The following is a 12,959-nucleotide window of genomic DNA, read 5'->3' on the forward strand; positions in this document are numbered from 1 at the left end:
CCGTACTTTTCTCATTAGGCTATCTAATATCAACACATCCACGGAGACGTATTTATTAAAAATGTAATTCACTGCTTTCCATTTATAAATCAAATCAATACACTGGAGAATATAGCCAAACATGTTGGCTCGGCTCGGCACGCCAACTTACTTTCTACTACTGAAGTGACCTGCACAGAAAAATAATTGCCCACCCCTGAACTAACTAGATCTGTGGAATCACTCAGGTAGGCTATTCGATTTCAACCCACCCTCGCGATGACATGTGTTTTGCAGTTATTGAGCACCTACACAGTACACAACTGCGAAGCTGGAACAAGAATTACTCACCTCCCGAAACCCGCAACTAAAATTTGAACTAATCATTTTTCACAATCCGCGACTAGAACTACTCGACAGATATTAACCGCCAACTAACTAAATTTGCGAAAGTCTCTTACTTACCCATAACTTTTTGAATTTCTATCGGAATTTCTTGCGGTAGCAGGAGACTGAGTGCAGAGCTCCAAGTCTTTTCCAAAATCTTCGAGGTCAAGTCAACATCCAAACAGGCTTGATTCAGGCAATATATTTTCATTTCTTCCAAAATCTGAACATTGTGACCGATGATTCCTTTTGATGCTCGTCGACGCTAAGTTCGTCTTCGGAAGGGTAGATGTGTTGACTTTGCAAACAGCTTTCTCTGCACATGTATAGAAGAGTCACGATAATACTTGGGTTAGCCATGGAAATATCTCTTCAGCACAAAAATAGCCACGTGCTTGTAAGAAATCGATTGCAAGGTTGAAATTAAAGGGGCACCACTCTAAATATAATGTGGTCTCTCAAGAAATAATCTATAAAAAACTCCAATTATGATAAATCCAATTACCCTAAATATAATTATTTTACTTCATTTTGATTTAATACAGTGTTCAGTATAACAAGTAGATTTAATTTCTTAGCCGTTTTTTATCTGGACCATACAGTGAAAATGTCATATTTGGAATCAGTGTCGTTCGGAACCCCGAAACAACTCTTCCAATATGCGTTAAGAGTGCAATCCTAGTATAGTAGCCTACACTGTAAAAAATAACCGTGGGTTTTGGGGTGGAATAGGAGTGGATAGGAATTATCCACCGTAACGTAGGGGTGTACCTTTTTGCTCCACCCCGTTTTAGAGTGAAATAGGCGTGGATTGTTGCTCCTACCCCTGCATTACGGTGGATGACATCCTGCCACCCTGGATTAAGCATGGTACGGCGACCCCACCGCTGATCAATTGAGGAAACAAATATGTTTCCGCTGTGATCATTCCAATCACCTGTGGTGTATAGGCTATGTACGCGCGAGATGCTTGCACGGCGTTGATGTCGCGAGATTGAATGCATATGTGCTCAAAGTCTCTGCTGGTGCAAATCAACATATCGGACGGCCGAACTGACAGACATATCATTTATCGAGAGAGAATAGGGGTATTCAGTTTCGTCTGCACCATCGAGGTGCTTTTGACGACGGAGATGCGACACTAGTCATCTAGTCAGCACCCCCGCTTTTTTTCTCCTCTATGCTATCCGTGGATGCTGAGCGTCTAGCAGGGTAGCGGCGGATACCAGTTTTCGAGTCTTTGGTCTCACACGGCCGGGGATCGAACCCACGACCTACCGATCAAGTTGCCGGACGCATAACCATTACACTATCTTGCTCGGTAAAGAGCGGGAGAGCGGGATTGATAGAATATTCATCGGTCAGCCGTGCAAATCAGCACCGTTAAAGAGGAATTGAATGAGTTGAGGGAAGATATAATAGTTTGTTCATTTCAAAATTTAGCAGTGAGCTTATATCAGGAAATCGCAACATCGTTTTTGTTTTAAACTCACAAACTTATACAATAAAATTTAGGCGATATACCGATCTACCGTATAAAGTTTGATCTAAAATTCTAATATCGTTGTGCACGGTATCGAGATAATATGATTCAAAATTACCGTAATGCAACGCCTCAGTTATTTGCGCGGCGATCCCACGAAATCAGCTGTGTTTCCGCGGGAACCAAATTGAAGCGGCAAACACCTTTCAACCACCGAGTTTTATAAACACAGATGAGCTAATGGTTCGACTTACATCTTACCATCATATTCGATCAACCTCTACTCTGAACTCAATAATGATAGTTATAATATTCATTTAGTGAATGTAGGAAGTGGCACGCACACAAAGCGAAGCTACTAATATCTGATGCTGATTGATCAACCGGGTCGGTGACGCTTTAGTGACTCAGAAATCGAGGATCGAAAGCGAGAAGCGGAAGGGGAAAGATGGCGAATATGTCTTGCAGTTTTACTATGATGCGAGTTTCTTATCCTCACTGCACAGGGCAATAGTTGTACGCTTTAGAATATGATTCCTGTTCATCCTGTTAAGGGATGCGTTATGAACGCATTCTATTCTCGCTGGCCTATACCGGTTACGCTATTTGCTCTATTGTTTCTGACGGTGACGGTCGGACGCCATATTGGATATTACGTTACGTGAAGAAATTGAAGGTGAGACGATAATGCACTCATAAGTGTATTTTGCATGCTTCTAATTTGCCTTTTCAAATTTGCATGCTTGAGTTAGAGTCATTGAGTCAGATTTGTTCGGTTGAATTATATAGTTGATAACAAGAAGTTACTGCAATTCAATGTCATTTTCTAGTATGAAACCATGCTGGTATATCCAGTATGGAATTGGTGTCGGAAGCACACTTGATTGGTCGTCTGGCAGGCTGAATATCACTATCATGAAAATTCGACTGGTTTACCAAGTCACCGTAAAAGCTATAAATTATATCTGCTCCAGCCATAGCAGTCACCACAGACCTTGGTAATGTAAATATCGTCATTTCTGCATGAGAGTGTGGGCATCGTGCTATTATATTTCATGTGTATGAATGCGAGTGCGCGCGATAAAATTATAAAACATAAATTGAAATTATATGTACGGTATTGAAATTATTTAGCCTAAGCAATAAATATGTTGGCAGACAGCCAAAAGATAAAACATCTTGATCCGGACATGCTCTAGGTAAGAGTGATGCTTTCAAACTTACCATCATTAGAAAGAATGGTTAGTGCCTGTGGTACAGTTTGAGTTGAAGGGGCACTGCTCTCTAAATATGACGTGGTCTCAAATTAATCAGTACAAAAATTTCATTCGCATCAGCTATTCCGTACAGAAAGCCACTGTAAAGAAATTTAAAACTAAAAGATAATTAAAACTATCTCCATTTCACACTAGCTGCCTAAATCAATGTACTATATTGTATCGAGGTTGCTTTGTTTTTATTGCTTCACCTGTTGCAAAAATGTTTGAGTTTCGGTTCCACACATTCAATCTTCTAATGAAATTTTAATTCCGGTTCAGTGCATATTTCAAAATTTGACTGCTTTGCTTTGTAGAAAGCTGTTTCGACTTATGTACCTGAAGACGAAGTAAGCGAGATCAACGCGGTTCGAAATATCCTGGTTGATAGAATGAAGCGGGCGTTGATATCCCAAGGAGACAAAATGCTGTAATGTTATGGGTATGTTCTTCTCTTTCTGCTATCTATGTATTTGTTCCAATAAAGCTGTTGATTTTGAGAGAAGCCGTGATCTCTTCAAATATTTGTACCAAGTAGTTAATCTCTATCTATTAATTGCCTCTCATGATATATCGTATTCATTAGTCATGCTGAAATTGCATGACAATCGAAATCAGGCCATGCCTCAATACGTGCACACCGATTTTTATCTAAAGAAATACGTGCATATGAAGCGACACGTCAATGCACTCTTCGATATGCTGTGTCTTTGTAATGAGTTAATGCTCATCTGCATGTATCAAGTGATGAACTTTGACTCAATAAGATATTTTGTGATTGTGTTACAGCATCTCCAAATCTAGACCGGATTGTTTCTATACCTACAATTCTGCATGAAAGATGATATGTTGATCAGGTACGTCAGGGGTTCTCAACCCGCGGCCCGCAGACGCTTTTTCTGTGGCCCGCGAGATCTTTCAATATGATCGCAATTACTACCGGCACAGTATTGTTGCATACGGTATCAATTTAGCCACTAAAGCTCTCTTATCGCTCTGTCTCTGTTTCGTTTGATTTATTCTCATTCTTCAATGTTTTCTGGTTTCTTGATATATGGTCGAGTTTAGATTCTTATTGTTCTGAATAGGTCTTCGGACAGTCCATCTCGAGTTACACATATCACCTGATCTTAGAAAAAAGCGTTGCTAGCTAGGTCTCAGGCTGAGCAATCCATATTTTGAGGCATTGTTGAGATTGCCGACGACGTTAAAAACGCATGATTCAAAATTGCTTGGTATATCGCTAAACCCATGAAATCTGTTAAAAAAGGTGTTTCTCCAACAAAACGTTACTATACTGTGCGAATCTCCGCTGTTTCCGGAGTTTAGCAGCAAGGACAACTTCACCTAACAAATTTCGAAGCTGCAGTTGTCTGATTCAACCGTGACAAGAATGGTAACAGCAATGTCAGTTAATCTTTTGTCGCATGTTTTGAAACACGTTGCCCCGCAGACTACTTTAACCTAGCATTGGACAAAATCTACGGACATTGCAACGCTAATTGTATTGGGGTATTCTATCAGAGTGGATATATTTGTAGACGGTAATGCTGGCTGGGCAAACGTGGGGAGATGGGACTAGCAAACAACATCAACTTAACAAAGCTGACTTCTGTAACTATTGGTGCAGGGCATCAGCCATGGAAGGAAAGGAGAATGGTTGATTGATTTGCTCAGAAATTTCCCCGGACGTGAGACTTCTTCTCATGTCACAGAGAGCCTAAAGTGACAATGGCCTCTGTAAAGAAAAAGTTACCGTAGTTTTATACTTGCTCGCTCACGCATTGAAACAGAGAGTTCAGTTCTCTGGTGCAAGGGTTTGAAGGTGCACAATGTGCACTGCACATACCGACTTGGGAACGAATGCAATGCACGCTTCATGAAGGGATTTACGCAACAATCTCACTAGAAACAGCAACTGAAAGCTTACGAACGCTGTCCATTATGCTGTAGAATGCATACAAACAAAATGCCCATACACGACTGGTAAATAGGCTATATTAGCCTAAATATAATAGTATAGTCCACAAATATACGATAATAATGTTCTGCGGCCCGCAGCGCTTTTTGCTGTTAAAATGCGGCCCGTTACGCAAGGAAAGTTGAGAACCCCTGAGGTACGTCAAATAATCTTTGTTTTTTTGAAAGGTTTACATTTGATTCTGATGGAATATAATTTAGAGAAGTGTTTTGCAACTTTTTTACCTCGCGGAGCGGTAAAACATTGAAACAAATTTGCATGGGAATGAATCACCATTGACATTTTATTGCCGCAACCGCAACCAATGGAATAAGTTCAATGTTGATTACTAAAATAGGTCTCCACTTTCACCTGGCTGCCAAATCAGCATATATGTATTTTGGCTGGAAATTGGGGCTATTCCGTTACTTTCGTCGTTTGGCAGGTCTACTTATGGTGAGCGATACGACAACTTTTTGCGTCAATACTATATTCATATTGTGTCTGAAAAAAGCAATGCCTGGTCCATGCCTGATCATACCCTATATTTCATAAGCTGAATACTATATAGCAGTGGTCGGGAACCTATGGCTCTTTTGGGTATAAGATATGGCTCTTTACCAAATATTTATTTTTGTATTGAATTGATCAATATTGCAACGAGTTGTTGGTAAATTTTAATCACGGCCAAAATATTCTCGTGGCAGTACAAGTCTTTGAGAGGTAAGGACAATGTCGTGTTCACGTTTGAGGGCTCGGACCCCCTCTTTTCAAAATCATCAAATTTAAGTAACTGTCACGCCGGTGGCCAATATCACTCGCGACTTCTATGTACCCGACTCGAAATCTTGAATTGCGCGATACGTTAAGTAATGAAAGAGCATAGCAGACACGGCGGCGCCCATTTCAAAACGCAGTTTACAAATACGCATTGTCTTCCTGATCTACGTCACGAAATGAACTGTTGAGAATGTGACAATTAAAAATTCGAATTACAAACAACGCCATAGCTATCCACGTTCTTGATCGGTAAGTATAGCTCTGTGTAGTCGCGGCGATAAAATGTATACGTGTAACGCAACTTTATGTTGACGTCGAATACTTTGAGAAGGCAATAAGTATATAGATTTTCGTAATCAGTGTGACAGTCACATTCGATTAATATCAGTTGTAAAAAATTCTAAGCTACATATGAATTGCGTTATCAAGGGTGAGGCTTGGCCCGTCTGTTCTATACCTCTCGTTTCGACCTTCCTTTCCGAACAATAAATACCAGATTTTACAGAGAAAATATGGCGCACACGAGGAATCCCATGCAGTGAGCTCGAATTAGTGCTACCATGACGTCTTGAATTTTCAATTGTGACGTATCAGTTGATTGACATGTATAGCTCTTTGTTAGTTGGGATGGAAAAAAATAGGGCCAATATGGCTCTTCGGACAAAAAGGTTCCCGACCACTGCTATATAGGCTAGGCTAGGCTAGTCTAGTCGATATGTATGTTTGCGTGTATATGTTTGACCCTTATTCTTTTTTGTTATATTAACAGACACCCAAGTATGGACCCTGTCATCTGCTTCAATATGGCGAATGAAGAGTGGGCAGTCAGTTTTGAAGCGGAACACATGACACAAATACACAGCATTCATGAGGTATTGGCAGTGATGATATCAATTCATTGAGTATTCAACATGCTATTTTTTACCCAAAATTATAAAATCTCTGACTTTCATGTCAATTAATTTTCATAAGCCGTGATTTGCTCGGTATTGATTAGTCATCAAAATCAGATATGGCACCCATTTGAAACCTCCTTAGCAAACAAAGCACTTGCTCTATAGCAGGGGTGGCCAACCTTTTCAGCCAAATGGCCACATGAAATTGATGAACCGTTGCGCGGGCCACTTGAATGTTGATGTCATTTTTTTCATTGTCCGATAGGAGCAAACCAGATTAGGTAATGGTAGTAATAGAACCTATAATCAATAACAATTTGCCATGTGCTAGCTATTGACGTAGCCAGGAGCCAGACACGTTTTCGTAGATTTTATTTGTTAGTATATGACCATAAAGTAGAATATTTCGCAGCGGATTTATTTGACTTGGAATTTTTCTTAGCCCTTTGCGCGATTTATGGTCACTTGATTTCTTGCCCCTAATTTACAGAAACGAGTTCAACTATAGTGACACGCGCAATGGTTTGTTGGATTATTGTGGCCCTCTGACCGAAAAGGCTGGTCGCCCCTGAACTATAGTAATTGAAAGATTACAGCAATGTCACTAGCTCAGGGGTTCTCAACTTTCCTTGCGTAACGGGCCGCATTTTAACAGCAAAAAGCGCTGCGGGCCGCAGAACATTATTATCGTATATTTGTGGACTATACTATTATATTTAGGCTAATATAGCCTATTTACCAGTCGTGTATGGGCATTTTGTTTGTATGCATTCTACAGCATAATGGACAGCGTTCGTAAGCTTTCAGTTGCTGTTTCTAGTGAGATTGTTGCGTAAATCCCTTCATGAAGCGTGCATTGCATTCGTTCCCAAGTCGGTATGTGCAGTGCACATTGTGCACCTTCAAACCCTTGCACCAGAGAACTGAACTCTCTGTTTCAATGCGTGAGCGAGCAAGTATAAAACTACGGTAACTTTTTCTTTACAGAGGCCATTGTCACTTTAGGCTCTCTGTGACATGAGAAGAAGTCTCACGTCCGGGGAAATTTCTGAGCAAATCAATCAACCATTCTCCTTTCCTTCCATGGCTGATGCCCTGCACCAATAGTTACAGAAGTCAGCTTTGTTAAGTTGATGTTGTTTGCTAGTCCCATCTCCCCACGTTTGCCCAGCCAGCATTACCGTCTACAAATATATCCACTCTGATAGAATACCCCAATACAATTAGCGTTGCAATGTCCATAGATTTTGTCCAATGCTAGGTTAAAGTAGTCTGCGGGGCAACGTGTTTCAAAACATGCGACAAAAGATTAACTGACATTGCTGTTACCATTCTTGTCACGGTTGAATCAGACAACTGCAGCTTCGAAATTTGTTAGGTGAAGTTGTCCTTGCTGCTAAACTCCGGAAACAGCGGAGATTCGCACAGTATAGTAACGTTTTGTTGGAGAAACACCTTTTTTAACAGATTTCATGGGTTTAGCGATATACCAAGCAATTTTGAATCATGCGTTTTTAACGTCGTCGGCAATCTCAACAATGCCTCAAAATATGGATTGCTCAGCCTGAGACCTAGCTAGCAACGCTTTTTTCTAAGATCAGGTGATATGTGTAACTCGAGATGGACTGTCCGAAGACCTATTCAGAACAATAAGAATCTAAACTCGACCATATATCAAGAAACCAGAAAACATTGAAGAATGAGAATAAATCAAACGAAACAGAGACAGAGCGATAAGAGAGCTTTAGTGGCTAAATTGATACCGTATGCAACAATACTGTGCCGGTAGTAATTGCGATCATATTGAAAGATCTCGCGGGCCACAGTAAAAGCGTCTGCGGGCCGCGGGTTGAGAACCCCTGCACTAGCTAATAAACTAGCTCCCCGCAGTAACTAACTCCTGACTTCAATATTGTATTTTTTACAGAATCTCAGATGGTCGCTACCGGCCGTTTTTCATGAAGAGTATTGCCACTTCCTATTCATTGATCAGGTACGAAGCTCATCAATGTTATTAGCCTATGAATCGATTATCAACTCCACTATGTAAATTATGCACCATTGGTATTTTATTGCCGCAACTAATATAATTCGTTCAATGTTGGCGACTAAGAAAAGATCGCCACTTTCACCTGGCTGCCAAATCTGCATATTTTATTCCAGCTGTACCAAGTTTAATTTTTTTTCCAAAATCCGTTGTTGCTCTGATATTTTTTTCCTGACTCTCCATTTATGTGTCACAAATACATTGACCGCAACCAATGTGATCAAAGTTATGTTGTCATCAACTAGTAAACTTTTGCTCCCCGCAGTACCCAATTTTATTATTGTATTTCTAGATTGGATGGTCGCACTTCGCAGTACCCGCCGTTTTTCACGAAAAGTATGACCACTTCCTATTGATTGATCGGGTACGAAGTTCATCAATGTTAAATTAGCATGTGAATCTATTATAATTATCCTATGTAAATTACGCACCATTGGTATTTTTTGCCGCAACTAACATAATTAGCAATGTTGGTGACAAAAAAAGATTGCAACTTTCACCTGGCTGCATAATCTGCTTAGTTTATTCCAGCGATTCCCAAACTGTGTGTCGCGGATTTTGAACAAAAACATGGTATAATATTGAATATAAGCAAAATGTTCACACAAACCTGAACCTTTCAGGGTTCTTACCATCCCTTTATTCACGTTATTCTGTTGATATAAGCTCTGAGAGTTTTACTAGTAATGAAACGAAACTGCCTCGTGATTTTCCGAATTTAAAAAAAATACAAATTAGGTTATCAACTATTTTGAGGCTTCGCGAACCCCCTGAAAATGCTTTGCGGACCCCCGGTTGGTAATGATACATCTTACTTCGAAAAGGCAACTTGACTCGAGTCACTTGAGACGTAATGATACATCTTACTTCGAAAAGGCAACTTGACTCGAGTCACTTGAGACGTAATGATACATCTTACTTCGAAAAGGCAACTTGACTCGTGACTTGACTCGAGTCACTTGAGACGTAATGATACATCTTACTTCGAAAAGGCAGCTTGACTCGTGACTTGACTCGAGTCACTTGAGACGTAATGATACATCTTACTTCGAAAAGGCAACTTGACTTGAATTCTGACTTGACTCGAGTCACTTGAGACATATTCATACATCTTGCTTCGAAAAGGCAACTTGACTTGAATTCTGACTTGACTCGAGTCAAAATGACTCGTCACTCGAAGGTAGTGGCTTGATCCCAACACTGCTGATAGCTAGAAGTATGTGTCTGTGTGATGTGCTGTGTAGATTTGTCCTAATTCTTTTTGATATAATAACAGACACCCAAACACGGAAATGGATACCCTGTCATTTGTTTTGATACGACGAATGAAGAGTGGACAGTCGGTTTTGAAGGGCGACGCATGACACAAATACGCAGCTTTCATCAGGCATTGGCGGTGATGATATCAATTCATTGGGTCTTCAACATGACATTTTCACCCAAGATTGAAAGATCTCTCACTTTCATGTCGATTTTTCTCGCTCGCGTGCCTAATTTAAAGGCCAGTTGTGCTGTTCGCACCAAACTTCGCGAGATTAGTGACTAATTTGCAAATGAGTTGCCTGAAATAATGACGATGTTTGGTAATTTATGTCAGCATGCGAGGCATAATGAACACTTCAATAAAAATCACAAAAACCGATATGGTATATAAGAGTGCAGCAGGAATAGGCGTTTGACAAAGGTATGGGCTGGTATTGGTAACCGGAGATTGAGCGTTTGATGAAGATTTTCGGGCAGGATATAGGTTGTTATGCCTTGGATTTAATTTTGTAAATAATATCCCAAGGCTGATATATCCGGATAGGTAAGGGTTATATCCGGATAGGGGTGGTTAGACCAGTCTACCCTGTGGCGTGGTTGGACCAGTCTACCCTGTGGCGTGGTTTGACTAGTCTACCCTGTGGCGTGGGTAGACCAGTCCACCCTACCCTTCTGATCATGGGGTGGCATTTTGAACCACCTCTAGGGGTGGGCCCAGTTTTTACAGTGTACCAATTTATTTGCGGTAATAATTACTTACTTTCATCGTCTGTCAAGATTAGTCATATTACTCCTTTATCTTGAATTGCCGAGAGATCATACGAGTCGTAATATAGAAGTTGAATATACTGTCCCCGATATTACTCCGAAATACAGTTCTCACAGTTTCAGCTATCTCAGATCTTTGATCCACTGTAATCACTCGTTCATGATCTCCAGCAGCCTCATTTTCAATGTCACAAATACCACAGGAGTAATATTACAAACAACTGCAGTATGTATATCTGTAAAATACAAATTTACATCAGTTCCTTATGTTTCTAGGGTTTTCAAATCTTGAATCAAAGGCTCGAGTATAGCATGATATCCCATATTTTTCAAAGCTGAAGTTTTTTCAATCACCTCAGGATAAATATTCCTCCAGTTGGATAAATACTTCACTTTAACATTGCCCAGTACGGTACAAAATAAAAGCAAGGGAGCTTGTGAAACGTATAGGACTACTAACGCATTACCAACTTCCACATGATCTACAACTACATATACAAATGGATACGCAGTAAACTTTGATCACTATTTGCAGCCGTTTGGCAGTTCCCGCTATATACCGGTATCTGACTGAAAAGTTGCTTCAGGTTCGACTATACCCAGTGACGCATTGCAGATTCGGCGGATATATTACAACGAAGACAGGAACAATAAATACATCAATACTTACCATCCAATCCACGGCTTAATACAGCAACAAGCCATAAAGTTTGCAACTTTGACAAAGACAAACTATGAAATGACCAACTCCATCAAACTTCCTCTTTTTCCCAATCCTTTTGAATTGAACGCTACGGCTACACTGTACGCATGACTGGTTTTGTAACCAGATAATCCGGAGTCATTATGGCTCCGTAACCGAACGGCTATGTTTGCGTGCGATGATGTAGCTATGTTCGAATCACGATGTTTGTGTATTGCAATATATCCTGTGAGGATGTAACGATGTTTACTTGTCACTCTGCTGAAATAGCGATGTAGTGAAATGGTAAAACGTCCTGCTTCTTGATTGGTAGGTCATATGATCAATTCCCGGCCATGTCAGACCAAAGACTAAAAAACTGGTATCCGTGGCTATCCGGCTCAACGTTCAGCATTCAGGGATAGCATGGTTATCGCATCTCAATCGTCAAAGCATCTCAATGGTGAAAACGAGAATAAGTCTGATATCTCTCTCCCCTCTCTCTCTCCCCTTTCTCTCTCCCTCCCTCCTCTCTCTCTGTCTCGCTCGCTCTCCTTTCTCTATGCTCCCTTTCCCTTCTTTCTCCCCCTCTCTTCTTTCTTCTCTATTCTCTATCTCTCCCCCTCTCTCTCCCCTCTCCCTCTCCTCCCCTCTCCTCCCCTCCCCCTCTCCTCCCCTCCCCCTACCCTCTCTCTTTCTCTCTCTCTCCTTTCTATATGCTCTCATTCCCTTCTTTCTTCCCCCTCTATTCTCTATCTCTATCTCCTCTCTCTCCTTCTCTCCCTCCTCTCTTTCTCTCTCCCTCTCTCGCTCCTCTCTGTCTCTGTCTCTCTCTCTCCCCCTCTCTCAGTGACGATGATGATGATAATTATGATGATATCACTGAAGCTCAGCGTGATACTCTTACTTGATAACCATAGACATGGGTGCCTTATTATGTCCCATCATGGAAGTTTTTGTCATGTCAACATGAGATTTTAAAACCATGTCGGTGTTTTCATGGAATTGACATGAGAAAGAGGAAGTCATGTCATTTCCATGATAAAATCCATGTTTATTTTTTACAGTGCAGATTGAGTCTAACTATATTCGCGATTACGAGACAAAGTGTCGTTCAACATATAGCCTATGCGACATTCCGTTTGCGCTCGCAGTAAGACCGTCGACTATGAAACGTATAGACACGAGATTATTGACGCATGTTGGTCGCAGCTTTCGATATCGATATGTCCATGCGCCGAATAGCCCAGTCTTCGCAAACTGAGCCCAGCGATATACAACAGGCCCGCAATATAGTCAAGTGAAAATATTATTGACCTATGAACTTCAAAAAATTTTCGCGCTTTACGCGCGGCTAGTGGCCCGCGCAATAGTGTCAATCGAATGTGGCCCTTTGGCTGAAAAGGTTGGCCAGCCCTGATGTACGCACATAAACGCATTTATTACCACACAATCTGA

At 40.9% G+C, this 12,959-nt stretch overlaps 1 protein-coding gene and 1 long non-coding RNA gene across 3 annotated transcripts; both read left to right on the top strand.

The window, feature by feature from the left end:
* Window positions 1–637: 637 nt before the first annotated feature.
* On the top strand, window positions 638–3,960 carry LOC145436114 (uncharacterized). The gene is made up of 3 exons (XR_013914179.1): window positions 638–2,525; window positions 3,423–3,547; window positions 3,895–3,960. It is a non-coding gene; the product is annotated as an uncharacterized LOC145436114 (long non-coding RNA).
* Window positions 3,961–5,219: 1,259 nt separating this feature from the next.
* On the top strand, window positions 5,220–10,442 carry LOC145436113 (uncharacterized). 2 transcript variants are annotated; one of them, XM_080313394.1, is made up of 5 exons: window positions 5,220–5,521; window positions 6,615–6,717; window positions 8,669–8,734; window positions 9,081–9,152; window positions 10,065–10,442. In XM_080313394.1, the coding sequence occupies exons 2-5, from the start codon at window positions 6,625–6,627 to the stop codon at window positions 10,332–10,334; spliced, it is 501 nt and encodes a 166-aa protein (XP_080169520.1). In that variant the 5' UTR covers window positions 5,220–5,521; window positions 6,615–6,624; the 3' UTR covers window positions 10,335–10,442. The 2 variants fall into 2 exon arrangements, with proteins under 2 accessions (XP_080169520.1, XP_080169519.1); XM_080313393.1 differs by lacking the exon at window positions 5,220–5,521 and having other exon boundaries at window positions 5,757–6,717.
* The last annotated feature ends 2,517 nt before the right edge of the window (window positions 10,443–12,959 follow it).

This window comes from Botryllus schlosseri, chromosome 3 (assembly GCF_051294905.1).
Source record: "Botryllus schlosseri isolate E-star chromosome 3, Bs_hap1, whole genome shotgun sequence".
NCBI classification, from domain to species: domain Eukaryota; kingdom Metazoa; phylum Chordata; class Ascidiacea; order Stolidobranchia; family Styelidae; genus Botryllus; species Botryllus schlosseri.

Bases quoted from the DNA above. Each gene is read 5' to 3' on its own strand.
- LOC145436113 (XM_080313393.1), top strand. From the start codon at position 6,565: ATGTTTGCGTGTATATGTTTGACCCTTATTCTTTTTTGTTATATTAAC. The intron at 6,718-8,668 runs GTATTGGCAGTG...TATTTTTTACAG, and splicing joins AAATACACAGCATTCATGAG to AATCTCAGATGGTCGCTACC. The intron at 9,153-10,064 runs GTACGAAGTTCA...ATATAATAACAG, and splicing joins ACTTCCTATTGATTGATCGG to ACACCCAAACACGGAAATGG.